Raw genomic sequence first — 26,544 nt, 5'->3', positions numbered from 1 at the left:
GCGTTACTAATTGTAGAAATAGCGTGACAAGTGAGCGTGACATATTGAAAGAACCTTTTCTAAATGTATTAGTCTGTCTACTGATCAGGATTCTCTATTTTGTCTTAAATTCGTCGAGATCGCAAGCAAACAAATTAAACGCAGAGGATTTGAAAAGCTTGAACGCAAGGCGGTGGCCCTGGGGAAAGACAAACTGCTCTCGCGCTCCGCGCTCGCTCTCGCGTGCTCGCATCGCTCACGCGCTAGGAGAAAAGTAACTCGTTTTAGAAAAAAAAAACGTCTGTGGATAGACTAAACTGACTAGACCGTTAGATTTTATAATATGGAGGTTTAAACTTAGAAAACTTATAAGGTTTGCTATTGTTGTTTCCAAGTGGATTGCATTCTGTTCGAAACAAAACAAAAACAATATTGTTTGTTTTGGTTTTTTTTTATTGACTATTTTCTATACACATTGCCAGGTTTTACTGGTGCTGAGCACCCCAGAGTGCGGAAATGAGAATCGCACATCCGGTTGGATGAACTTGATGTCATCTGCCACTGGTAACCATTTCTGTTTTGTCATCACAAAAAGTGTGATTTTGGATGATCATGAAGAATATGGGATCTCGAAAACAAAGAAGTGCTTGTCAGATCTCTGTTATAGCCGTTTGGTATAGGTATATAATACATGTATTTGGTTAATCCCTTTGTAGATTACAAATGTAGTTGTAGATGTATGTTGAATAGGTTATGTTTTCTTTTTTTATGTTTTCTTTTTTTTAATTATTATATTCATCTGACGTGATTAAATAAAAAAACAGTAAAACAAGTTCCAGTCTCATTTGTTTAATTTCAATTTAAACTTGAATGAGTTAAACTATTTTCCCAGTCTTTGGCGTCTAAAATGACCGATGAATACGGATTTTAAAAAATGCCAAGCATTCTTTCACGTACATCCGCCCCCTCCATGAAAAAATTGAGAGGACCGGAAGAGGGCGGATGTACACAAGCTAGTCTATCATCTGTCTATTACCAAATTTGTATTGTTTACGAGACGGAAGTTGTCTGTTTTGTTCATGTGACGCCGTCATGGCAGGAACGTGACAGTCACGGCCGTCACGGCATGCACACGGAAGGTGACGATCGTTAGTCTCGTGTTTCATAATAACCTATTTCGGTTGCGGAGGAACGAGTAAGTTCTTACTTTATAAGCCACGTTGTTACAAAACAACCTGTCCTATCCCAGCGAGTTAAGGTAACGACGTGTTAAACTCCCTCGATTGCGAAGACAACAGAGTAAAATGAGTCAAAACGGATTACAAAACGGACCACGAGGTGAGTAAATTAGTTAGTAACGTTTCTTTTCCCTAAGCGCCGGGGATTAAACATATGTGGTGTGAAAGACGTGTATTTATTGCTTCGGGTTTCAGTACTTTAAGTTTCGTAGCGTCTCAAAATCTCATTTCATTGTGAAATTGCTTGTCGATCTCAAACTTGGTTCACTGTTGAAACAACCAGAAAGGAACGCACTTTTTAAAAGATCGATTTTGAAAACAACGCTTAACGAACAGCAGTAATGTCAACACGTTAAGCCAAGCGAAGGATTTTGACTGTAAATTTAACCACACTAGGGAAATGTTTCGTTCAATATTTACGCTTCTTTACAGTTCTACGTGCGACATTGGTGCGCAGATGAACAAAACGTCATAAAATGGTTCTAAGTTTCTCGCTAATTGTAACAACTGTTAGGAGCATTTCAATAAGCATAAACAGGACCCCACGCGCCCGGCATTTTAAATCGGTTATGCAATTCAACATTTATTTGGTCAGAGAAAAGAGCGTTCTGTATTCAAATTCAGGTTATTTATATCCTATTTCAACCGGCAAAGTGTTTACAAATCATCGTCTTCAACTTTAAGAACCCCTATTCACGGCGTCATCAAATTTCGTCGTTGTGAAATTTTTAGGTGAGAAGATGTTAAACATTACAGACTTTGTACCTTAAATAACCTTGCATATTTAATGAGGGTAGATTCGAAATATTACAAATAGTGAAAAGAAAGCTATAAATCAGGATTGTATGGCTCATTATATTGCATAATATTTTGACCGCGGCCTCCGGATCTACGTCCAGCAACGTCATGTCTGGCCGTCTGAGTGCAAAAAGTGTATCAAGTAACGCAAGCCCACATACGAGAAATTTTATGGTGTTTTGTAACCGGTAGGTTACGAAACTACTGTCTTTGCAAATCCCTTAAAGCTTCTCATTTAATCGGGGGAAAAGAACTTTTTATATCAAATGGAAATAAATAATTATATGAGGTATCATGCTTCACGGACTGCTTCACAGACTGCTTCACTGCTTCTCACTAAAAATACGCGGGGGAATGGGGATGAGGGTTTTTCCACCGATGGTGGCGCGAAAATTTCCGATTGGCAATCGAAAGATTGACGACTACAAACGTTTGATTTTGAAAGAAGTGTGTTGCACATTTAGAGTTTCTACATGTTTGTAAGGTAGTTGTGCTGTCATTTGTCTGCGTGAGTTGTTCACCTACTAACACTTCGGAAGGAAAATTGTACAAGAAACGTATAATCCGAAGATTTCCGAGTGTTCACAATGGCCAAAGCAGGTATTCGGTGCATCAACCAGTCGTCATTTATAATTCAATTCAGTACAGTAGTTTCTTAAACAGACCATGGCGTCTGCTCGGATATCGAGCTTGCTTAGGAAAAGTTCTTTGATCGCGCCAGTTCATATTCGTTCCTTCTCTCTAGTAAACGGACAATGTTCCAACGTCAAGATCCTCACTGGAGAGACGATGAATCCATTCGTAAAGCAGATCGAATATGCCGTCAGAGGAGCGATTGTAGAGCGCGCCTCGGCTTTGGAGAAAGAGCTAATGAAGGTATGATCTTATATTGAATTGTTTCAGTAACGACTTATTTGAAAACAAGACGGTGAAATTATTATTTGAAAGACGCCAGAGATCAGTACTGTCTTGTAATTTTCAAGGGAAGGATTTAACACGATTGAACACGTACAAGCTTATCATAGGCTAAAATTATATTTTGTAAAACAAAACTGTGAATCACCAAATATTGTGAAAATTTCGTACAGTACACAAGAATTATTTCACACAATTCTAAATTTCTGTTTTAATCGATGTTACAGCAAATTTCATAATGCAATCGACATGATCAAGTAATTTTTAAGTCTTAACTTCTAGCTTGTGAAACGCACATCAAGTTCATTAAACTTGAGAGCACTTAAGCCTTAATTTCTTTAAGACAAAATATAAGCTTCATTATTGTGAAATATCAAATATTAACTTTTACACATGTGCAGCATTAACCGCACGGTTGTCTATCCTACAAACTCATTGCAGTGTAATAAGGGGTGTTGCCGGGGAGGGTCTAGATCACGTTTCACCGAAAACGAAGCAATCCTTTCACGGTTCACTGATCTTCTATTTTCACTAGCCCATTAACAAAATTTAGTTGCCCCCGGGTTATTGGACCTGGGTTATTTCCTGTGCTATGTATCATTACTGTTCTTCTTTGGTCGATATAGGGTGCACAGAAGCCTTTCAAGGAAGTTATAAAAGCAAACATTGGAGATGCTCATGCCCTTGGAATGAAGCCACTTACTTTTCCCCGCCAGGTTTGCATGTCTTTATGTTCAGGCCAGGGCCTCTAAGACTAGAGGGCTGTTTCGGAGTCATCATTACAAGAGACAACCATGGAGATGACTGAAACATTTACACATTTACACATTACACATTTCAATCTCAGATAGCTCAGAGTGCAATGTACAGTTCTGAAACATGGTCACACAGGTTTCCACCCTTGCCATTCACTCCTAGTCAGTGTTGACTTTGGTAATCAGCTAGTTGAGAGGGCTTTTCCCCCTTGTTGAATATGAATGGCAGAAACCTTTATAACATATAATCTAAGCAGTGTGTATGTTTAATGTGTGTCTCTGCATTCAAGGTTCAAAAATACCAGTAATTTACAATTACTGGTCAATTGTCAGGACAGGTTTAAAATTTAACTTTAGTGTTGTCCATTGATTTTCAAGAATACACTGAAGTATGGCAAATGTGATTAGTTTACTTTTCACACCAATGTTTGTAACTTGGTACTTCTGTTTTCCTCACAAAGGTATGTACATGTTCATCAGGGTTGTCATGAAGAGCCATAACCTGTAACACTTGTTGAGGCTGAGTATGCTTGATTTTCCCTTGATGCTATGGGTGAAATTGCCTGTTGTTGATAGAATTCAACCACAAAGTGGCAAGTTTGTTTATGGGTGTGGAGAACAAGGCTGCAGGTGACTCGAAACTTGATGACAACCCTGTACATGTAATGTGATACCCTTGTTTTTACTTCAAACATCTCTTTCAAAGTGGATCTGATAAGATTCGATCTTAGGTAGATCTTAGCAATTACAAATTACAAGTTTGCTGGTTATTCTAGGTTATTGCTATGTGCGTGTGTCCAGAACTTCTGAACAGCCCTGATATACCGTCTGATGCAAAAGAAAAAGCCAGAAAAATACTGAGTCACACAAAGGGCTCCAGTATGGGTAAGTTGTTACAAACTAATTATTAAAATCTCTTAGTAAATTATTGGTGGTTAATTAACATAACTTACATCCTAAACTCTTACACCTTTAGTACTTAATAACATTCTAATATTCCCTGATAATATTCATGGTCTAGTGCTCAATCATGTTTAAACGAGAAAAAAAGAAATCATCATTATTTGATGAAGAGCAGCTTATATTCACAGAGGTAGCATTATAGGGAATATACGGTAATCATTGAGGAGAACTGGTGTTTCAGTAAATGAAAGGGTTAACAAGAAAGTCTTGAGATTGGTGGTGAGTGTTGTTCTCATTGTCCTACTCACTCACACCAAGAAGAAAAATCACACATGTCAGCTGTGAAAACAGCACCTGTTATTGGAGGGGATAGGTCAACAAGAGACACCTTTGGGAAAAAAATTGAAATCTCTCTGGTTTAGATTTTTTTTTATGTTTTTTTTTCTGTTTCACCCGCCTTATGGCCACCCTGTTAATATGGCCCCCTCATTATTTTCTTATTTAAAGAACCCCTTTAATACAGCCACCCCATTAATAAGGCCAGATTTTTTGTGGTCCATCGGTGACCAGGTTCCACTGTATAACCCATACACACCCACGTGTATGAGTCACTTTTCAGTGACATATAACAAAACATTAAGCGACTCATGAAATTGGTTTTACTGTAACGGAAATTAATCAGAGATTATCTACTTGGAGCTTACTCACTCTTACTTACTCTTCTAGGAGCTTACTCAGATTCTCAAGGTCTGGAGGGTATTCGAAATAATGTGGCTAAATACATCAGTGATCGTGATGGCTATGCTTCCAATCCTAGCCATATTTATCTCACAAGTGGTGCTAGCGAGGCAATTAGGGTAAGAGACAACTCACAATTAACATATGATAATGACTTCAGTATAATATGGTCAAGTGGTGAGAGCACAAGACCTGGGATTGGCTAATCCCAGGTTTAAGTCTGTCATTCTGCTCTTGGATGCAACTGAATTCAGCTCCTTAGATACACTTGTGAAATAACCAAACAGCTTTCCTCCTGCCAGCTTGGACTCTTCACTAGTTGTCGTCTGCTCTCACTCTCAGTCTGTCGTGATTGTCATATTTTAAAGTAGACACTTACTGGTACAAGGCAATCATTAGGAAACGAGTGCTTATCAGAAGGAGCACACAAAACCAAATCACTTCTGAGTGACATAATATCTGTGTGAGATTTAGATTCTTTTCCTGACATCTTCCAGTGTTCTCATACAGGATTAAGTCTGTTTTCCTGCATAAACAATGAAAATAATGTTAAGACGGATTCCACCCAAAGATCAAACAATAAGTGCAGAAATTATTTACTAAAATCCTATTCACAACATATCTCTTTAATTCATTTTTTTAAGTCACCCCACGATCAAATTCTCAAGCATTCATGAGAAAGTTAATGTTTTGAACTGACTCGAAATGTCCGTTTTTATTAAAATGTGGGTAACTTCATGTGTAAAAAATGTGGGTAAATTTTCTCTCAGGGGGTCAGCTTGAGAGCTTAATTGTTCTCAACTGTATTCAAAATATTACCATGCTATGAGGGTTTTTTTGTAACTTTATTTTTGCCATTATTGCTGAAATGTTCAACGGAAACCATCTTATTAATTCTTTATTGTATCTATTTCACCATTGATGATGGCCATTTATTTTTAGGCAATACTAAAATTACTCCAGACAAGTGTCAACACTGGTAATGGTAGAGCCGGCATCATGATCCCAATTCCGCAGTACCCCCTCTACTCAGCAACATTGTCTGAAATGAACTCCTACCAGGTAATTGGTAATAAGATTATAAATAAATAAACCATCAGTTATCATGCCTGTTAGCTGATCACTTCTATTTTGCAAGCATCATCATAACTACCATCAACATTTGTCCTGATCCAGCTGTTTCAGATAGGTTTTTAAGCAGATGGTCAAAACTGCAAAGATTTCAGAGAAAGTAGATAGCAACTTTATTCGAATCTGCTTGAAATAGCACATTTTGCCAATTTCCAGCTCTTTAATAAACTGAAATCATTGGTTATTTCCCTTTGAGAGGTACAGTGTGTAGGGCCTCCCATTTTGAAACCCTACGGCATTTAAATCTTGCAACCACAGACTATGTTTATTTACTTCTTTTTTACCTTCAAATGTGTTTTAGCCAACAAACAATACAAATGTTGTTTTGAAATGCGAGAGAGTTTGTTATATAGCACAGTAATAACTGACTGAAGGAATCAATTAATTAGTTCTTTCTACATTTTGATATGGTAGATGAGCCTAGGAAAAAAATAATTCAACAAAGCAGACATGGCTAGACAGATCTGCTGAAAATGAATATTGTGAAACAGAGGATTTCAACCATAAATTGAGCAAGTCTCAAACTGACTATGGATTGAATATCAAAAATTTATAACTGTTGCTGGATCTCATATTCTTACACAACCTTTAAAAGATATTTTGTTGTTCATCTACAGATAAACTATTATCTTGATGAAGATAATGGATGGAGCTTAGACATGGATGAGCTGAAGAGATCTTTAAATGAGGCAAGACCTCATTGTGTTCCTCGTGCCTTGTGCGTCATAAATCCTGGCAATCCAACAGGTAGTGGGTCTTAGCTAGTGAAAGTTGTTGTGGTCAAGATCAGAATTCTCCTCTGTCAATTCCACTACATATTGTTACCTGTATTTGAGAGAATATGAGTGTGTAAATCGTCAAGCCAAGTCCTCTTTGAAATCTGTGGGCTTTTAAGCTTGAGTGGTAAAAATTGAACATTAGGTAATCTTACTAATGATTTCATCTTGGGCATAAATGGATTAACAGGAAGCAAAACAAAGTGTAACCAGTAGGAACTTAGTATTTTGTAATAAATAATTCTAGCAGTTAAGTTCAGTCTGATCTTGTCCAAGTTTCCAAAGCTGAATCAATGCAAAATCAGTTTTTGAAAATTGTTCTAGGTTAGGTACGTTAATTTGATATTGGAAGCATATTTTCAATATGTTTTCAACTAATTTTATGATTTTTAAATTTTGCTTTTCCTTTTTCTGATGTTAGGTCAAGTTCTGTCATATGATAACATCCAGGACATCATAAAGTTTTGCAAGGCAGAGAAACTTGTTCTACTTGCAGATGAGGTAAATATGCTACAGTGTAAATAAATGTTTACAGTGGAACCCCGTTAATCCAGTCACCAACGGGCCACAAAAATCTGGCCATATTAACAGGGTGGCCATATTAAAGGGGTTCTTTAAATAAGAAAATGACTGACTGAGTTTTTATTCAGGCTAGAATGAAGTGGCCGTAATAACGAGGTGGCCGTATTAACAGGGTGACCATAAGGCTGGCTTCAACTGTATTTGCCAAATCAGTAGACCTTGTTTATGTGTTGTTGTGATGTGTTCTTGGGCAAGACAGTTTACTCTCACAGTGCTTCTGCCTGGGAGCAGAATTGTCAAAAATCAATGTCTAGGTTATGATCTTGGCTGGCTGCCCTGCCAAGCTATTTATCAACAACAACGACAACAACAACAGCCTTTATTTGTACTCATTCATACAAAAATGTACAGTCTACAGAAATAAAAATAAATAGAGTACTGTCTTCCTGCCAGAATAACTATAGGGGCTATAACTATAGACAGTGAGCCAAGTAAGGTATTATTTACTCGAAAGATCATAAGTTAGGTAGATAAACGGAAATAAAGGTCAGTTGACCAAATTTACACTTAACGTAGCTTAGGGCTAGAAACACAAAACACCTACAGATAACATTTTTCCGACAATAAAACCACTTTAAAATTTTGTGACCTGTAGCTGGGCTCATTAGCATCCCATCTCAGGAGACCCAAAATTAGGGGACTTTGTGACTTTATGTTTAGAAAAAAGAGACAGCACATACCAGCACCTATCTAGATTCTTTGATTCTCAGAAATGAGACAGATTCTTGCTTCTTTTTAAACCACACCGACACTGTTACATTTCATTTTCAGTCACATAGAGATGACTCAGTTTTTATATTCCTTTAGGTATACCAGGCAAATGTATATGGAGAGGGAAAGGAGTTCCACTCATTCAAAAAGGTCTTACGAGATCTGGGCCCTGATTATGAGGACTTTGAACTCATTTCATTCCATTCTACATCAAAAGGATTTCTAGGAGAGTAAGTGAATTATTGTCTTCCTACGCTAATAACAACTGAATTGTGTACTTGCAGGCAGGGGTAAGCCTTACATGCATTTTGTCAAGTGTCATCTCAACAACTTTAGGGAAGGTTACAAATACTTTGTTCTTCTTCGGTCCCCTATCATGACATTTTTTACAGCCTTGATCTACATTTCACTGTAAACTTTTAAACCTTGTTTTTCCTTCTTTTTTGTTTTGTTTTTGTTTTATGTTGTTTTTTTCGTAATTTTTTTTTAATGTCTTGTTAGGTGTGGCTTCAGAGGTGGGTATATGGAAATTGTTGGAATGGATGACGAAGTTAGGTTCCAGTTGAAAAAGATGATGTCAGCCAAGCTTTGTTCTTGTATAACTGGCCAGGTGAGCCTCCCTAGTCTTGTCACAATACCAGCATAAGAATTTCAGATTTTCATTCATTTTCCATTAATTTCCGCTTAAGGGAATTTTGCAAGATGGTCAGGTCCTTGGTTCTCATGATATGACTACTCCTAAAAAACTGAATATTTGTTATGTAATATATCAAACACAAGAGACAGTGTTTCATCAGGATATCTGAATACCAACAAGAAAGTTGAAAATACGACATGCAGCAGAGTAGTTTTGACAAAATACGGGGTGTTTGGATAGCTGATGAACACTGTTGATGTATCTTCTCTATCAAAACAAAAACTAAGGAGTAAATGGAGAAGTAAGATAATCAAAATGTATGCTAAATAAGACCGGGTATCCAAACCTCCTTCATGTTTGTGATTTTCTTTGTTTTAACTTGATGAATTATTAATGAGTTTGAGAAGTAAAGGTGAAGTTAATGGATGTTGAGATGGAGGTAACAGGATGACGGTGTTATTTTTATCTTCCGTCTCGTTGTTTTTTAATGTCACCTGGCAAATGTAACAATAATTTATTCACCAAAGTGAAGGGGAATAGTGGTGGATGCTGAGCTGCAATGCCACCACTTTCACAAACACTGAGGTAAATAATTGAAGGCTTTCGTGCAAAAAGGGTGTATATAGCATTTTGGGCCGATTTTTATTTTTTGCAGGGTCGAGCTAATTTTTGGCAGACTGACTTGTTTTGACATGAAAAGCATCGTTGTGTAGTTGTTTTTGTTGATTTGCACTTTGTTTTCAAGAAATAATGTAACTATGCAAAAAAACTCAGTTTTCTGAGCGGCATCTTTTGGGGCAAATCCTTCCAATGTGGATTCTGACATGGCGCAAACTTAAACGGTTAATTTTAGCAGTTTCTACAGCACGGTTTTTTTTTTAATAGATGTTTTGATTTTTGAAAGAAGTAGAGAAATAGACTGGAAAAAAAAACTCGACTGACCTCGTTTCGAACTGGTGTCACAACAAAACGAACTCAAATCCGGCCTGTTCAGCGCCTTATTCACTTGCGCTAATGAAGCAACAGTAAAGGAATTGCATAATTATTTGAATAATAAAACTAGCGGCAAATACCACGCTTCGGTGACTTCATCGTTTAGCCAAACAAAGGTTTCTTTTGTTTTTTGCTCAACAAAAGATCTCCAAAAGATACCCTTGGAAAACTGAGTTTTTTGCATATGTTATTTTCGAAAACGAAGCACAAATCAACAAAAACAATTACGCAAGGATGCTTTTCATGTCAAAACAAGTCAGTCTGCCAAAAATTAGCTCGATCCTGCAAAAAATAAAAATCGACCCAAAATGCTATATACGCCCTTTTTGCACAAAAGCCTTCAATTGCTTTTAGTGTATACTACACAAACAGTGAATAACTAGCAGACCAAAAAATTAGTTATTTCTTTCTGACAATAAACTGAAAAACAGTCAGAAATTTCAGAATCTCTGCTTGAAGGTGACTTAAGTACTTTGCCAATCACGGGTGATAGTGATGACATATTGATTTTCAGATTAAATTTGTGGTTTCAGTGAAGGTCATCATAGTACTGATGGTGACAGCAGCAAAGTTGACACCACATGTAACCTTTGTGACCAAAATAATGTGTGATATACTTTCAACTGATTTGTTAAAACAGGCAATGATGGACTGCTTAGTGAGCCCACCTCAACCTGGAGATGAGTCTTATGACACTTTCATTAAAGTAAGTGCCAGACTACAGTGCAGAAAATATTTTTTAATAGCAGTACATTTTTCTGTCCAAATTTAATGCCTTTGAGAATTGAATTTTCCGACATCTACTCACACATATTATTAAAGATCATGTATTCCTGTGTGCCTGTGCTATCACACAGTAAGTTTATTTGTAAACTTGATTTACATGTATGTGTACAAGTGGCCATTCATGTCTGAATGACACCTTGAAGAATATAAAAAACAGACAGTGTTATATGAGTGTCCTGAAACAGTGTAAGTTTTCTCCTTTGGGAAATGAGTTCTATTCTACTATAATGGCTATACCTGATATTGTGAGGATAACTTGGTGTTGATATGTCCTGCCATTTTCAGGAGAAAACAGCAGTTCTTCAGTCATTCAAAGACAGAGCTAAATTAGTTGCAGAGACATTCAACTCAATGGATGGCTTTCAGTGCAATGAAGTGATGGGAGCCATGTATGCGTTTCCACGAGTGTTTATCCCTAGAAAAGCACAAGAAGAGGCCAAGGTATGAACACACTTATGTAGGGTCCTCAGCAGGCATTAACTTCTAATATTGCCTTTTCTTTGCTCACTGCATCTTTTCGACAAATGTTTTTACCATTTTAACAAGAAAGATTAAAAGTATTGTTAACTGACATTTTGATGTATCAAGCATCATTCTCAAGACTGAGGTCGCTAATGTAAATGTCAAAGTTGTTATATCCAAGTTGAGTTTAAAATGGATTGCAACTTGTAAATAACAACTTTGACATTAACATTAAAGACCTCAGTCTTCAACCTCGTTCCCAGGGTCCTACCTCTCTACCTCGAGAAAGTACCCTGGTTGCGGCTGGTCATGTGACTATGCATTCCAACCAAAGCCACACAGAGGGTGGGTCCTCAATTTGTCAACACTGTCTATGGAGGTGAAAGTTGCTCTGCCTTACAGACATTATTTTGAAAGTTCAGCAAGTTATTTGTCAGAGATCCTACCTGACCAGTGCTTCGTTTCTGTCTGAACTTCCATGAGTATGAGATATTGATTGAGAGGGAAGTTTGCTTATTTGTCACTACTTTTTTAAATAACTGTGAACAGCCTGCTTCAGATTAGTTTAATCAGTTTTTCACAGCACAGGAATTAAATAACTGTCAAATTTTCGATTGGATGCATTCAATTTAATAAGAAGGTAGTCTCTCAACCAAAAATTGGACTTACCGCTCAACAGTTTTGAAACGAAAGTCGTTGGATTTTGCAAACACGCAGCCGATGTCGTTGTTCTCAAGATCTTCATAAAATTTTTCACTGTAAGAGAATCGAATGACCGGCAAACTTTCGATTGGATGAAAGTTGCCGTAAGAACATGGGATGGCCGTCAAACTGTCGATGAGAGTAATTCAATCAAATTCAAAACTACCTTTGTAGGCAAACATACAACTTATGTAACTCTAACGGAACGAGTAAATACCTTTGTTGCAATTTTGCCGAATGAAAAATTAAATTAAATTCACTGTGTGGTCCAGTTATTGTGGTGGTCGTCATTTCCAAGTTCTTTGGCAAATTTTTTCACTGCCACAAATTCCAAAGACCATCCAACTATCGACAGGGAAAATTCAGGTAAATTTTTTATTTATTTATTTATTTATTTATTTATTTATTTATTTATTTATTTATTTATTTATTTATTTATTCATTCATTCAGGAAGAAAACACTTACAGTACAATGAAACATAGAGTAAAGTAAATTTCACACAAGAAGAAAACTACGGCACTTTGAGGACTACAATAGATATTGAAATAAATTAATGCAAGGTGCTACTGATTAGAAATTTGAAAACCGTGACATTGACACAAAGTAAGTAAATTAATTTGTCCTATTGAGACGGTGGTGGTGGCAAAATTTCTGGGACAAAATCTTTTAATATAAGGCATTTCCATTTCTCACTAAAGAGCTTGGCATTTTTGTTTTTTATTGCAATGTACCTTTCAGTCATTATGTTTTCTCGAAGTTGTTTCTTAAACAGCGAGAAGAGTAAAGATTGCTCATTTAGGTTACAGTTATAAATGAAGTATTTTGCCACAAACAAAGCCAAGCTTAGGGGTTGATGGTGCTTGAGTGGGTTTGTAGGACCGTATAAAATTGTTGAGTCTGGTAACTGAGTGTTTTCACTTGTGATTTGCGACCACCAGTCAAAAGAATTCATTCCAAAATAAAGTTACATGGGAACACTTTAAAAACATATGCTGGATTGTATGCTGTTCACTCATATATAAATAGCATATATCATCAGCTATTATGTTGGCTCTTTTAAGTTTGTCTGTAGTGTAGATGATATTGTGGTTTACCATGAATTGAAACATTATTAACTTTGTATTTTCCATAACAGAAAAAGGCCATTTATATAATTTTTGGATTTCAGAAGGCTCCACTCCTTAACTAATAATTCGATTTTCGTTGGTAGGTGGAACTTAAAACCACCTAGGTGTCGAGTCATGTAATTTGGGATGATTTTCCACGGCACATCTACTTCTGTATTAAATCTTCTCACCCATGAAGCTTTCAAGGCTTTATTCATCAACTCAAGCTCACTCATTTTTAATCCACCCACATTCTTGTCTCCAATTAATGTATTTGTTTTAATTTTATAATGTGGTTTGTTATCCCATATAAAATCCAATATGGTTTTATCAACCCTTTTGCTGAAATTTTCAGGTAATGATAAAACTGAAGCATTGTATATTAGTTTAGACAACCCAAGTGACTTGGCAATGTTGATTTTCCCAAGCAGAGTCAGTTTCCACCTTTTCCAGGAGTTAAGGATTTTTTCCAAATCTTCTAGTTTCTTATCAAAATTAAGACTTTCACATTTGCTTCTATCATTGGAGAAGTGGATACCTAAAGCATAAACAGAATATTCTGGCCAGCGAAACTCGAATAGTGTGTCCTTCCTTGTTGCCCAGCAGCCCAGCCACACGGCCTCTGTTTTTGATTTATTCAGTTCTAAGCGTGAGCAGCCTCTGAAATTTTCTAATGTCTCAAGTAACATCTGCACTGAATCTAGATCTCAGAGAAGAAGAGTAGTGTCATCTGCATATCAGGTATTTTTTATTTCCTCTTCTCCGACCTTTATTCCCTTGATGTTGCTATTCCTTTGAATTGCAAGATTAAGCAGTTCTATTCCAAGAACGAAAAGGAGTCCTGATAACGGACAGCCTTGTCTTACTCCACGTTCAAGGTTAAAACAGGGGGATGCAAAACCGTTGTTTGTAACATAGCTAGAAATATCCGTGTAAAACACTTTAACCCATCTTTTGAAATCTTGCTTGAAGTTAACAACATCTAAGACTTTGTGCAAGTATTCCCATTCGATTGAATCAAAGGCTTTCTTAAAGTCAAGAAAAAGGGCGACCCAGAGCTAACCTTTTAGCTGAACATTGAATGCATTGAACTCCTATATCGAATGTGTCAATGCCTTCGCTGTGATTTTTGCCGATCCACAATGGGAGGGTTACAAATTCCACTCCCTACTGCGCTCAGATTAGGCAAGTTCAGTGCTGAGACAAACGTAAATTTTCCAGCCCCTCCCTTTAATCACATCTCTGGAATCTGCAAAAATCTAGCAGACACATGACCAGCTGCAACCAGGGTACTTTCTCGAGGTAGAGAGAGGACCCTGGGAACGAGGTTGCTCAGTCTTGCATCAAAACGTTGTTTAACAATACTTTTAATCTTTCTTGTCAAATTCTTTAACAAGCAACTTGTTATTCGATCTCATAATGTATTTACCCAGGATTTTCGTGACTTTTTTTCCTGCTTAAACAGTACTGATCAAGATCCTGTGTACATACAACCACATTTACAATTTTACAAAAACATAAGTAGGAGCTGTGATTAATGGCAAATTTCCATTGGAAAGCAGACCATTATGCAATGTACATGTAATGCAGCTGTCTTCTCAAATTGTATGGTGTGGTGGCTCACAACTGCAAGGGCTTAAATTAATTCCGGTTTCCAGCTGTATGGTAAAGGATTGGATTGTTAGTACTCCCCCTGGATGAGATACTAGTCAAACATAGTTATCCAATGGTATTTGGTTTTATATGTACCATTATTTATTTTTTTCAACTTCACCTAACTAAAATACTTAGATACTGGTACATAAAATGTTTACTAGGCAGGGAAGACCACTACAGCCTAGCCAACTACACAGTGGATCCTTCATTAATAAGAATTAAACTAAAGCTACTCATTTATAAACAAGAAAAATTAAAAGGAAACAAAACAGAAATTCAAATGTACCGAGGTACCATTAGCCTTCAGGATACAACACAACAGTAGAAACCAGCAGAACCAACACCAAAATACCTCATCACTCTTTCCAGTCACAAATTACACAGACAATCCAGTGAACTGACCAAGACTCAAAAGAAATACATGTTGCTGACATGACGTGCAGAGACTTGTGCTAGCAAGTCATGATTCGTTTTGGTTTAATTTCTGATTTGGATGACACAGTGATACAAGTTTTTTAAGACATTAGTGCCTATAAGCCAATTGCATAGCATATGCAAAGCCAAACCAAATGCAAATCAAGGCTGTTGTCTAAGAAAAAAATATTAATTACCAGGAGCCCAATTAGGTTCCTAACCATGAAAGCACTTGAGCTTATATGAAAAACAGTAAGTTTGGTCACTCAAAGGCAAAAGGTAGTCACCTGTGGCACCCAGGCACTCCTAGAGCATAGCCCTGAACATGTTTACTTTTGACCCTCAGCCAGGCCCTCCTAGAGCACAGCCCTGTGAATATTTACTTTCAACCTTTGAATGAAAAGCAAGAAAAGAAGTCTATATCTCTGTATTATGTTGAATAACATTATTTCCCATCACCTGATCTCCTTTTCTTAGTCCAAAGGTATGCACCCTGACAGTTTTTACACACTGGAGTTACTGGAGAAGACTGGACTTTGTGTTGTACCAGGAAATGGGTTTGGACAGAGGGATGGAACTTTCCACTTTAGGTAAGGCATTCAAGTGATACTCTATTCAAGCCAACACTTCAGAACTTGGAACGCTTGGAAATCTTTATCTGTGTGTTGTTATTTGTAGAGGGGGGTCACTTTAAGAAGTAATAGGTATATCAAACAAGAGAGATGTAGTATTTTACCATAAATATTTATGTTTCTTGCTCTTTTCATTTTGCAGGCTGACAATTTTACCTCCCATTGATGCCCTAAAACCTCTATTTGAACGTTTTAAAGTCTTCCATCAAGATTTTATGCGCAAGTACCGTGATCCCAGCTCCACTCTTTAAATTTGAATGTTTCTGTGTTCTACCAATTATAATCATTTGTGTGGAAGAGGTGAAACTGTAATGCATCAAGGATTAGAATCCGTTCACTGGAATTTGATCAAGCAAGCTGTATTTTGCCAGCATGGGTATTTAGTAGAGTGCAAGCAGTTGAACAAGAAGTTAAAAAGGCAAGAGAGGGAGATGGTGTTTTGCCATTTTTGCCTCCTATGATCTGCTGAAGGGAGTGCACACTCACAGCCTAGAGCCAGGATCACCTACAGATCAATGGATTTGATGGACATTGGTTAACAATAATATATCACATTTTCAATACACAGTCTGATTGTTACAGGGTAAACCACCCTGGGTGGGGGGGGGGGGGGTACTCCCTTATTTGGTCTATACGGGAACATGCCACTAGACAGGGTATGGTTTTTTGGCCTCACTGTCCTGAACAGGGTATACAATTTTAATTACTAGCCTCTGTCCTAAACACGGTCAGAACTTGTCCTTAACAGGGTATTGTATTACAAGCCGAGAGATGTTAACCGGCCATTACAAGGTCATCAATCAACATCAGATCATTTTCTGGACAAGAATGCTATTGTTGTCGGTAAAAAATTTTTTCCACTTTTCATTACTATATTTAGTGGGCATTTCTTTGTGTTTCTCTGTCCTACACGGGGTAGGGTTTTAGAGTATTTTGTCCTAAACAGGGTCAGGATTTCAAACCCTCGACAACACCCCTATACCCAAACATGCGTCAAGTACCCCCCTTCCCCCCCCCCTCCAGGGTAAACCAGTCCTGTACAGTCAAATCTCTGCTTTAAGACAGTTTTCACCCAAGCCACCCACTAGATTGGACAGTCTGAAACACACACTGTAAGGCACTACCTTAAAAGAGATTGGCAGGGCAAGAGTGTTCAAATATTACCTGACTACACTACGCAATATGCAAAATGCTTGTGTGTAATAATTTAATATATTTTCTTTCTGTTGGATGGACACAAGCAATTATGTACGTTATAAAATTAGCATAATATTATTTGTTCCTTACCTGACAATCTCTATTTGACTCTAAGCAATAAAGAAAATCTAACTTTCAATTTTATTATTTTTCTGTCAAAGCAGATTCGTAGTAAATCACTTTCATATTCACATGATAATGAACATGGTAAAGGTCAGAGATGCTGGGTGTTACTCACAAAACATGAAAACAAAGTAACAATCCAAGACTGAAATTTTTTGCTTTTAAAACTAAAATGTTTGTCTACTGCAAAAGAGAGGCAGAAGGCATCTTTTACAATTTTTGGCTAGAAAACAGTTTGTGAACTGTAACTTGTGGAGATGGTGTTATCGAATATCTTGGCGTACAAATCAAGTTAAGCAATAAAATGGTTTATTAAGTTGGTATCTGAAGGAGAGACCGTTGAATGAAAATTTAATTTCCACAAAAAGAGGGCATGCAAATGACATCTTCATTTCGTTTTAGCTGAAAAGCTTCACACCAAAGTGCTATTTTTTTTATAATGAACTGTCTCCTAAAGGAGTAATTATTTATACGAGTGAAGAAATAAAATGGATTTCGTCAAGAAATTTGACTGTATAATTTGTTCATCTTTGTAACTAGCCAGCATTTTGGACCCCATTTTGGGGAGAGCCTCCCTGTATAATCTGTTGTAGGGAATACCCCATGGAGGCATTGAGTATAGCTTCCCATGATCTATTTCTTAGTGAACGTCAACAACAGTCCTGTTGTATAAATCTGTGCACCTCAGGAAGACATTTCCTGCAAACAACAAAGGTCTGGAATGCTTTACAATAACACTCTTGTGGGTCCTGAATATGCACTTGCATAATTATCACAGGCCCAGGAGGGGGACTCCCTGCATATCAGAAGGTCCAGGATGCTCGTCAGAAAATTCAAATTAAACCCCTAAAGGAGACTGATCTGGGCGTGGCTCAAGCTTTTGTTTATTTGATCCCTAAAAGATACCACTTAAAATGGAATAAATGCAATTACTGACTGTTCTTCAAGAGAGGAGCCCACACTAGTAAACAGGACTCCAGACAGGAGCAGAAATCAAGCCTAAAACTGCCCAAGCCTAATTTTTTTGAGTACACCCTAACAAGATACTTCGCTATAACCAGCAAACTGATAAAAACCTGACCTCTACTATGTACAATACAATTTACCATCTGTGATAGTGTATGACGTTTACAGTTTAAGTGGCATTTGTTGCCATAATTTTATCAATGGGATTGCTGGTTCTTGGAAGACTCCAGAATTGATTTCTCTTCTGAAGCATAATGGCAATGGATTTTGTCAGTTTTTCATGAGAAAAATGCATTGACATCCATTAATGTCTATTTAAGAAATAGAAAACAAGTACCGTGTGGAAGTTTGGGAGAACAAGAAATGCTGTGGGAACGCAAATCAATGGGCAAGTGTTTCCACAGCTTTTGCGAGTTCTCCAAAACTTTCACAAGTGTTAAAACTCGATAGAAACACGGAAAACAATGTTTTCTATTTCATTTAGAGAATTCCGCAACGAAAAAAGACAACTTGTTTACTATGATCATCAAAACGTAAATTATCTTTGCTTGGGCCATCATTACGTCAACAGCTTGTGCTAGTTCTGTGTTTCTATCTTGTCATAGAAACACAATTTTAACACAATCTGCAGGTATTTTCTTTGGGCTTTTTTCTAAAAACAGTTAAAGTGCAAAAACATAGATAGTAAACAACTTGTAGACATACTGAAATTAATGGGTCAGTTTGATCCAAAGAAGACTTCATGTAGAGCTTTAAAAGTGGCCTCATATCTGCCACATCCAATATGGACACCTCTCTAATACAAACACTCTGTTTGGCCCAGCTGATGTCTACATTAGATCTAAGTTTGATTGTAGCTTTGTCAAACATACATGTACATGTAGGAGCACATTAATCCTGAAGTGTGAAGGGTGAGTTGTAATGACAAAGACTTGGTTAACATGACAAACCAGGCTTACCTCCGTTGACTTGTAAACTTTATTCTTTTTAAATTTCCACACTACAAGTAGCTGGAAACCTTAATATCAAAAAAATATTTTACAATGCACTTTTATCAATCAATAAAATATCAATTTATTATTAATAGCAAATGTAAACTAGAGAGACAAAAATAGTTATACATGTAGATGAGTACTTTTACATATACACTGTAGAACCTTAACTGGCTTACGGATTACAACAATGTAACTTTGCTCACATTAAAACCAATCAATATTTACAAGTTAGAAAAATTAATTATATAACCCTGTAGCTGAGAAGATACTACCACCCTAACCTTTAAGGTCAGCACACAGGAGGGGATTAGTCCCAGTGCGACTAGTCCCTGCAACAAGTTGCAGGGATAAGTCCCATAGTGTGAACTAGCTATTTTTGCTTCAAAATCTAGTCACAGGGACCAAAGTTTGGTCCCTGCGACTAGTCCCACGAATTCAAACCATTTTGAATTTTTGGGACAAGACCCTGCCACTTGTTCCTCAAAACGCTTCGTGTGAACTGTTTGTGGGACAAGTCCCTGCAACCAGTCCCTTCGTGTAAACTCTTCACGGGACTAGATGCAGGGACCAGTCTCCTCATGTGTACCAACCTTTAAAATACAACATTTATCAATTTCTAAATACCAAAATGGCAAAAAAGAACCAACAGCTAGAGTTTTCCTACTTAGGACCACATTGCTAGCTACTGCAGTGCTGATCAGAATTAACATTGCTGCAATGATAGCAGCACCCTTCTTTCTAGTTAGGCTTATCATAGTATCATTGTTCAACAGATCTGGGAGGGGAGGGTGGGGAGCCGGCCTCCACCCCTACTTGTTTTCCTAATGCTACACAAAGTACGTGACTGTTGTTCAAAAATAACTTACAAACAAGCTTGTAATATTAAGCCCATTAGCAGTAAAACAAATAAATACTTCTGTTGAGGTTCAGTATCAAATTAAATTCGTGATAAAAAAAATTCCTTTGGAATCATCTTATATAATGAACAAAAAATTAAAATATAATATTTGCTGAAAAGTAAACAAATATCTAGATTTTAAAATAATTACTGTTAGTAGGACTTAACCTATAAACTGTATTTTCTTATTTTATACAAACTTCATACATGACTGAGACATCATCTTTTGGTTAATATCCATCAAAATTAGTGAGTACATCTCGGCTTTTTCTCGTGATATGTGTGGCATGACATCTACAGGTTCCCTGTTATCAGACCCACTTGACGTTTGGTCATCCCCATCGGCATCTTTCTTTACTGATTTGTTTGGAGAAAGAAGGGACTGTGGTTTTGGCTTATTCTTGGAGCCCTTTGGGCGACCTCTCTTTCGCTTTATTGGCAGACCATCTTCATCTAGTTGTACTGGCTGTAAAGAAGTGAAGGGCATTATGAGGGTTCATATTTATTTACAATTTACCAGATAGAAAATGGTGTTCCATGTTCTCTTTAAAAAACAAAAACGTTTTGTGTTTCTATCGAGTTTTAGTATAAGTCTACTAGCATTCTATCATGAATGGCATTCTCTGATTGGTTACACTACTCACTGTCTATTCTGTTGCAGATAGTGTTGTAGTGAGCACTTGTTTAAAAACTGGTGGCTCCTTTGCATTTTTGAAGAGTCTGTGAAGAGGATATTTTAGATAAAGTTTTGAATGACTCGTAGATTTATACAAAACAATTAGATTACTTGCTCTTGATTTCCATTCATGATAGATGACTCGGGCTGCACCCTCGTCAACTCGTAATCTAATTGTTAAATAGGAACACAAGTGGAAGTTTGGGAGAATGAGGAAGTGTGGTGACAACATGAGCTGATAGGTGAAAGTAGGTTCCTAAAGATTGATATTAATTTTATTAAAACACTTTTTGGAAAATCCACAAGTTTAGCAAAGCTGCATGTAAATTATCGGGCAGCTACACATGATGTAAAACAAACTGCAAAAAATTAAAGCTTTAAGTTAAAATTAAAATTGTGTGATGATCATTACCTGAGGTTGTGGAGGAATTATTTCTCCTGTGATGGAATCGGTTTTGACTTTGTTCTTTGATCCTTTGGGCCGGCCACGTTTTTTAGGAACAACCACACCATCTAACGAATGAGGAAGCTACAGATAGAAAGAAAAGAAAGATGCCTTTGAATTTCTTTTGTTTCCAACCAAGGTTAATCTGTTTCAATCTGAGGATAGCAATCTGACTTGTTTAGTGGTCACATAAAATCCAACTGAAATCATTTCTGGATTGACCTGCCATTATACATTTTTAAATGATTATGATAATTGAGTCACAAAAACACAATTTATTCAGACAATGAATAATAATTATGAAAGAAGCTTTACAGCTAAACTGTAAAGGGTAGTTAAGGATCATGATGAATGCAGGCCTGTGTTGGGGAGTTCACATTTTCATGTTCACTTATAACAACAGAACAGACATCTGTCTAACAGAAACTATAAAAGCTCTCACTAGTTTAAGATTAAGTCTCTTGTGTGATATGCATTGGTTACTGAAAGTCTATGTAACTGAAGTCTATGTAACTGAAAGTATATAAAAATAGTTAGAGAAGATTGAGTAAAGTTTGTCGTGAAGCCTACTGGCCTATCAGGTCTAGGTAGTCTGTTGCAAGAAGTGTCAAGAAGTATTTCTACTCCCCACTGGATAGGATACTAGTCTATGCATCATTAGCCTACAGGTACCCATTTATACACCTGGGTGGAGAGAAGTACACTGTCATAGTAGAGTGTCCTGCTGCAGATCACAACACAATTCAGAGTCAAGTGCACTAACCATATAAGAAATTTAATATGTCATGTACATAGCCATTACCTGTGATATTGGCCCCTCCTGCAGTTTCTCAATTCTGACGGGTTCTTGATTGGATAAAGGAAATGGTATCTGCTCTTTATTGACCCAAACAAGGTTTTCAGGGAATTCGTAGTCAAAATCTGGGTTTTCTTTCTTTGGACGCTCAGGACGAAGTCTTTTATCCCGCTCTGAACCATTTAAACTGTCTCCTGTAAAGAAAGAAGTCAAAGTGGTCCATCTTCACAGTCCATGCTGCAAGATTTGGATCACTCAGGAAACAATTCATTGCCATATAATAAATATTAATATGTTATGTGTCACAAAGATAACCTTCACTTGGATGTGCTATATCGATGATATCCTTTTCAAGACCATTATTAATACCGTTTTAGAAAAATAAGTGTAAGGGAGAAGATAAATAAATTGTTGCATCTTCTCAACAAAATATCAAAAGGTTGCATGCTAACTAGTGATCCTGCTAACTTCTTTGCACTTGTTACATAAGCCAAGTTGAGTGCTCGTCTTTGTGCAACCAGGCGAAAGGAATAGTTTTAATTATCTGCTTTCAAATAATTCAGCATTGGCCATTGGCTAATTTGGCATTGGCCAACAAGAATACTTCTTCTACGTTATTCTCACTAAATTTCACAAGTATTTAATTTCGCAAAAAGTCAAGCGCTATATTTTTCAAGTATTAAATTTCTTGATTTTGAGAGGAAATTAGAATTGGAGTGTATTAACTTCCTCGATTTTTTTTCATTCTTTAATATGTAGCTTTAATTGCCCTCAGAACTGTAACAACATAATTAATATGATCATCATAGTAAACAATAGCAAACATAACAAAGTTTGACTGACAACTGCACCAGCCAGATTTGAAGAACTTAGCGGCAGAGAACAGTTCTGACAGTGAGAGTGATGCAGTGGAAGATAACTGATGGACAAAATCAAACAAAAATCTCCCAAACATGAAGCCCCGACATGTTGGAATAACAGTAATAAAACAACAGCTCGAAGATTTATTAATTGATATTACATAGGTGTTAAATTTTGAGATTTTAATCTTCACGTGTCCATTATTTTGCCAGTATAAAATTTCACGATTTTTTAAAAATCCTGAAAATCCTGAAATTTAGCACTCATGAAATTTAGTGAGAAGAAGGTATATAACAAATCATATTTTGTGGGTTTTCAAACTGAATTGAAATTACTCCATATAGTTTTTTCTTTATATATCCAAGAAATTTAATTCAAATCTTTAAACTTGATAATGAAATAAATGAACCAAGAAATTTAACTAAATTAAATTAATGTGGTTACCCTCTTTTTTGACTTGCGCCTGATGATGCTGTTTTCGGCTGATAAAAACATGGCCACAGGGACATGATTTGCATGCCACAGGGAGCTGAATCAAACAAAACAAATCAAACAAGCTATAGTATCACCAGGGCATCAATGAAATCAAGGGAAGAAGTAGCCTGCAGAACAGGCGTGATTTTTTTGCATATTTTAGGCGAACAAAGGGGAAAACAAGGTGAGTGCAAAGCGCGAGTCGTGCGCGAGGTGAAGAGCTCTTCCCCTCGCTTGCCTTGTTTTCATCTTTGTTCACCCAAAATACACAAAAAACCACGCCTGTTCTGCAGGCTAGGGAAGAAGAAGAAGGGGTGGGGAAGGAAAAGATAATAATGACAAGCAAAATCAGTACTACACAAGATTTTGTAAATCAAAATAACTTTTGGCAGACCTTAGTCACTTACTGATCATGCATTGTGTTGTTCCAGAAAATATCCATACCCCTCCCCATAGAGGTTTATCTGGTCTGACCCCTGTTCCTACCACTCAAAAACTTCCAGTCTAGCTTCATATATATACTCCTCTAAAATATGCAGCTTTTGAGTCTCCCCACCCCTCTCAGAATCATCATCATCATCATCATCATCATCATCACTTTATTTAAGTGTCCATGTATTTAGCACTAATGTGCTAATTGGGGACACTGTAAATAAATAGACAAATATTTCAAATATAACATAAACTATTAAGAATCCCAACTGGTTGGAGGCTGACCAGTTGGCTATTTACACAACGCAGTCGAGGAGTTGAACTCAGGGCTACCGACAACAAATCCAGATAGCGGATTCCATGAGTTGGGTATAGATAATTTCTAGACTCACACATAACCAGTAATTAATAATTAAAATAACCTGGAAGTGAAAATGTTTTCTCTTAGCAATATTATGACAATGTCAACCTCTACTGCCCTATTTTATAGTTAAAATGCTCTAATTAATGCAATTCTTTGTTACTAACAGTAAGTTGACTCCCAATAACTTGAACCTGTAAAGAAAATCAACAGAAGGCCTATTTATCTGGACTTTGAGTTAACAGGTGGTGAAATCAAATGGCCAGAAATTAGGAAATATATACCGCCCTCTTAGTCTGACAAATGGCTCACAATTGACAACAATGACACTTCTGAATCTGCTGTAAAAATAATGAACAATTATTGGACAAGGTTGACTAGAATATCGTGATTTGTCGCGGCAAGCAGATCAATAATTTTTATTTGTCAAAGCCAAAGGCTGGGGCAAATAACTGGTCTGCAAGGCAATAACAAATTACGATATTTTATGACAACTAATAATCAATAATTATGTTATTGTTCACATTTAAATCGCTCTCTGATTGCTCAGGGAAGTGATCTGCCATTTTTCACACAAGAGCATGGCTACAACTACCATATGGATGACTTTTATTACGAATATAATTTGTAGCAAGACACATTTAGACAGTGTTACGCATACACTATTATTTTTAAGTAGTTATTTGCAGGTAAACAGGAAGAAAAAAATATGCATCAAATGATGATATTGTATGTAACAACCTAAGTTGATTAAACCTCCTATTTGACTTAAATTGGATGCAAGATTCTGGTTATCAGTGGAAAAATTAGTAAGAAAAATGAATCTGAAGGCAAAAAGATTTAATAACAGGATTGATTGTGATCCAAAAACTAAATATTGGATGATACATGAGACTACATGCAAGCTATATGACACGAATATAAGTAAATTATATCATTTAATTTAATTGATGTATTAAATGCATCCAAAATAATTAAAAAACTTAACTTCGACGGTACAAAATCTGAAATAAGCTAAAATATTTGTAACTTCATCTAAGATCGCCAAAAAGGTCTAAATTAATTTACGTAAATATAAGCTTAAACTCAATAAAAAGCGATAAATTAGCTTATTTAACTTAAAAATTAAAGTATTTGAAGTTACGCGACTATATCAGCGCATAATTTGCGTCCATATATCTCAGACATTTTAAAATAAAGAGGTACACGGGGAAGAGGAAGAGACAAGGACGAGTTGAACTTAACAAAATTAAAACTGTAGTGAATTTAATATTTCTGAAACTTGTAAACATGCAGGCATCGTGGTCGTTATATATCTCAACAACAAAAATTATAAAAAAATAAGTTCAGTAATAGAGAACGTTTAATGACTCGTTTCCTAAAGACTGAATTTGGATTGAGTGAAAGATCTGAAAATATAATCTAACAGGCAACGCAATCCAACAAATGAACAGAAATACCAGAAGATTTACAAACCGCGTTGCTTGTTGCTGGTTCTACCATTTCGAATACAATTCACATTTGACACTTACCGTTTGATCACAGCTTGGGCATCGCTTAACCACCATATCAAAAATTCTCGTAAATAAAGAAGCTTTTAGAGAGTGTTATACTAACGTGAAAAAGGAAAAGATTAAATATGAAAACAAAATTACAAGGAACAAAACAGCTTCGTGCATCAGAATGTACTACGCGGTCGTCAGAACCTGGGTACTCGTACCCGGGCTTCCTGGGTTTCGGCGAGTTGGCGGGAAAGATCTAACAAAATTTCTTTGTCTTCTTTGTTACTCTTTTGTCTTCTGGTAGATTTTCTAGAAGTCCTTTCTAATAACGTTTCCTTTGTTATTTTAAAGAAAGACGGTGTAGGTACCTGATTTATAATTTCAACCGGTTTTCTTTCATTTGTCAGTAAAACCTGATACAGTCAGAGAACTCAACTGTCAAACCCTCGATAGTTGGTGGGTTATTCGCCGGAGGTAATTTAACTTAGAAACAATTTCCTTAGTTCGATTCAGGTCTGGGAAAAAAGCTCTTCTGTGATTCTTAATATTTACCAGCCTGGAACCGGTTCCTAGAATTAGGGATAAAGACAAAGTTTCATTTTTTTTTTTAAGTTTAATGCCTCTTTGAGCTAAACATAAACAATTGTGAAAAGTATTTTGTATAACATTATTTTTGCATAGTCGCCTCTGGTTTAGCCTTCCGGTCTATAACACCTTGGAGTGCCAAAGGGAAGAACAAAAATATGCTTAAAGAAGAACTCCTGAATAACATTAGCTGACGTTAACAAATGTCAGCACATCCGGACGATTTAATTGGTTGTTTATAGTAGCTCTAATCTGATTGGTTTGACATACATCGCCCACCATTTACTCATCTCGTCCATTTACTCATCACATTGTTTT

General features: G+C 36.6%; 2 protein-coding genes across 4 annotated transcripts; one reads left to right on the top strand and one right to left on the bottom strand.

Annotated features, from left to right (window-relative positions):
• Positions 1-1,119: 1,119 nt before the first annotated feature.
• On the top strand, positions 1,120-17,741 carry LOC110042233 (alanine aminotransferase 2-like). 3 transcript variants are annotated; one of them, XM_089298240.1, is made up of 14 exons: positions 1,120-1,317; positions 2,761-2,891; positions 3,557-3,646; positions 4,462-4,570; positions 5,315-5,445; positions 6,269-6,388; positions 7,075-7,204; positions 7,655-7,734; positions 8,623-8,756; positions 9,028-9,136; positions 10,797-10,862; positions 11,228-11,383; positions 15,761-15,873; positions 16,058-17,741. In XM_089298240.1, the coding sequence occupies exons 1-14, from the start codon at positions 1,284-1,286 to the stop codon at positions 16,164-16,166; spliced, it is 1,512 nt and encodes a 503-aa protein (XP_089154366.1). In that variant the 5' UTR covers positions 1,120-1,283; the 3' UTR covers positions 16,167-17,741. The 3 variants fall into 3 exon arrangements, with proteins under 3 accessions (XP_089154366.1, XP_089154367.1, XP_089154365.1); XM_089298241.1 differs by lacking the exon at positions 1,120-1,317 and adding an exon at positions 2,422-2,615; XM_089298239.1 differs by lacking the exon at positions 1,120-1,317 and having other exon boundaries at positions 2,626-2,891.
• A 1,420-nt stretch (positions 17,742-19,161) lies between these two features.
• LOC110042258 (uncharacterized) lies at positions 19,162-25,857 on the bottom strand. Its single transcript, XM_020747619.2, has 5 exons — positions 25,672-25,857; positions 23,317-23,401; positions 22,018-22,205; positions 21,183-21,299; positions 19,162-20,560 (listed from the first exon to the last, which is right to left on the bottom strand). The coding sequence occupies exons 1-5, from the start codon at positions 25,705-25,707 to the stop codon at positions 20,285-20,287; spliced, it is 702 nt and encodes a 233-aa protein (XP_020603278.1). The 5' UTR covers positions 25,708-25,857; the 3' UTR covers positions 19,162-20,284.
• Positions 25,858-26,544: the final 687 nt, after the last annotated feature.

The sequence above is a fragment of the Orbicella faveolata genome, unplaced genomic scaffold (genome assembly GCF_042242905.1).
Source record: "Orbicella faveolata isolate gen_17 unplaced genomic scaffold, um_ofav_v1 contig_3, whole genome shotgun sequence".
Taxonomy (NCBI): domain Eukaryota; kingdom Metazoa; phylum Cnidaria; class Anthozoa; order Scleractinia; family Merulinidae; genus Orbicella; species Orbicella faveolata.
Note: the sequence above shows the minus strand (reverse complement) of the source record. Positions and strands in the feature narration are given on the sequence as shown.

Excerpts from the sequence above, each read along its gene's own strand:
- LOC110042233 (XM_089298239.1), top strand. The coding sequence starts at position 2,682 with ATGGCGTCTGCTCGGATATCGAGCTTGCTTAGGAAAAGTTCTTTGATC. Across the intron at positions 4,571-5,314 it reads CACAAAGGGCTCCAGTATGG|GAGCTTACTCAGATTCTCAA; the intron begins GTAAGTTGTTAC and ends TTACTCTTCTAG. Across the intron at positions 5,446-6,268 it reads GTGCTAGCGAGGCAATTAGG|GCAATACTAAAATTACTCCA; the intron begins GTAAGAGACAAC and ends ATTTATTTTTAG.
- LOC110042258 (XM_020747619.2), bottom strand. The coding sequence starts at position 25,707 with ATGGTGGTTAAGCGATGCCCAAGCTGTGATCAAACG. Across the intron at positions 21,300-22,017 it reads AGGAGGGGCCAATATCACAG|CTTCCTCATTCGTTAGATGG; the intron begins GTAATGGCTATG and ends TTCTATCTGTAG. Across the intron at positions 20,561-21,182 it reads TAATTCCTCCACAACCTCAG|CCAGTACAACTAGATGAAGA; the intron begins GTAATGATCATC and ends ACTTCTTTACAG.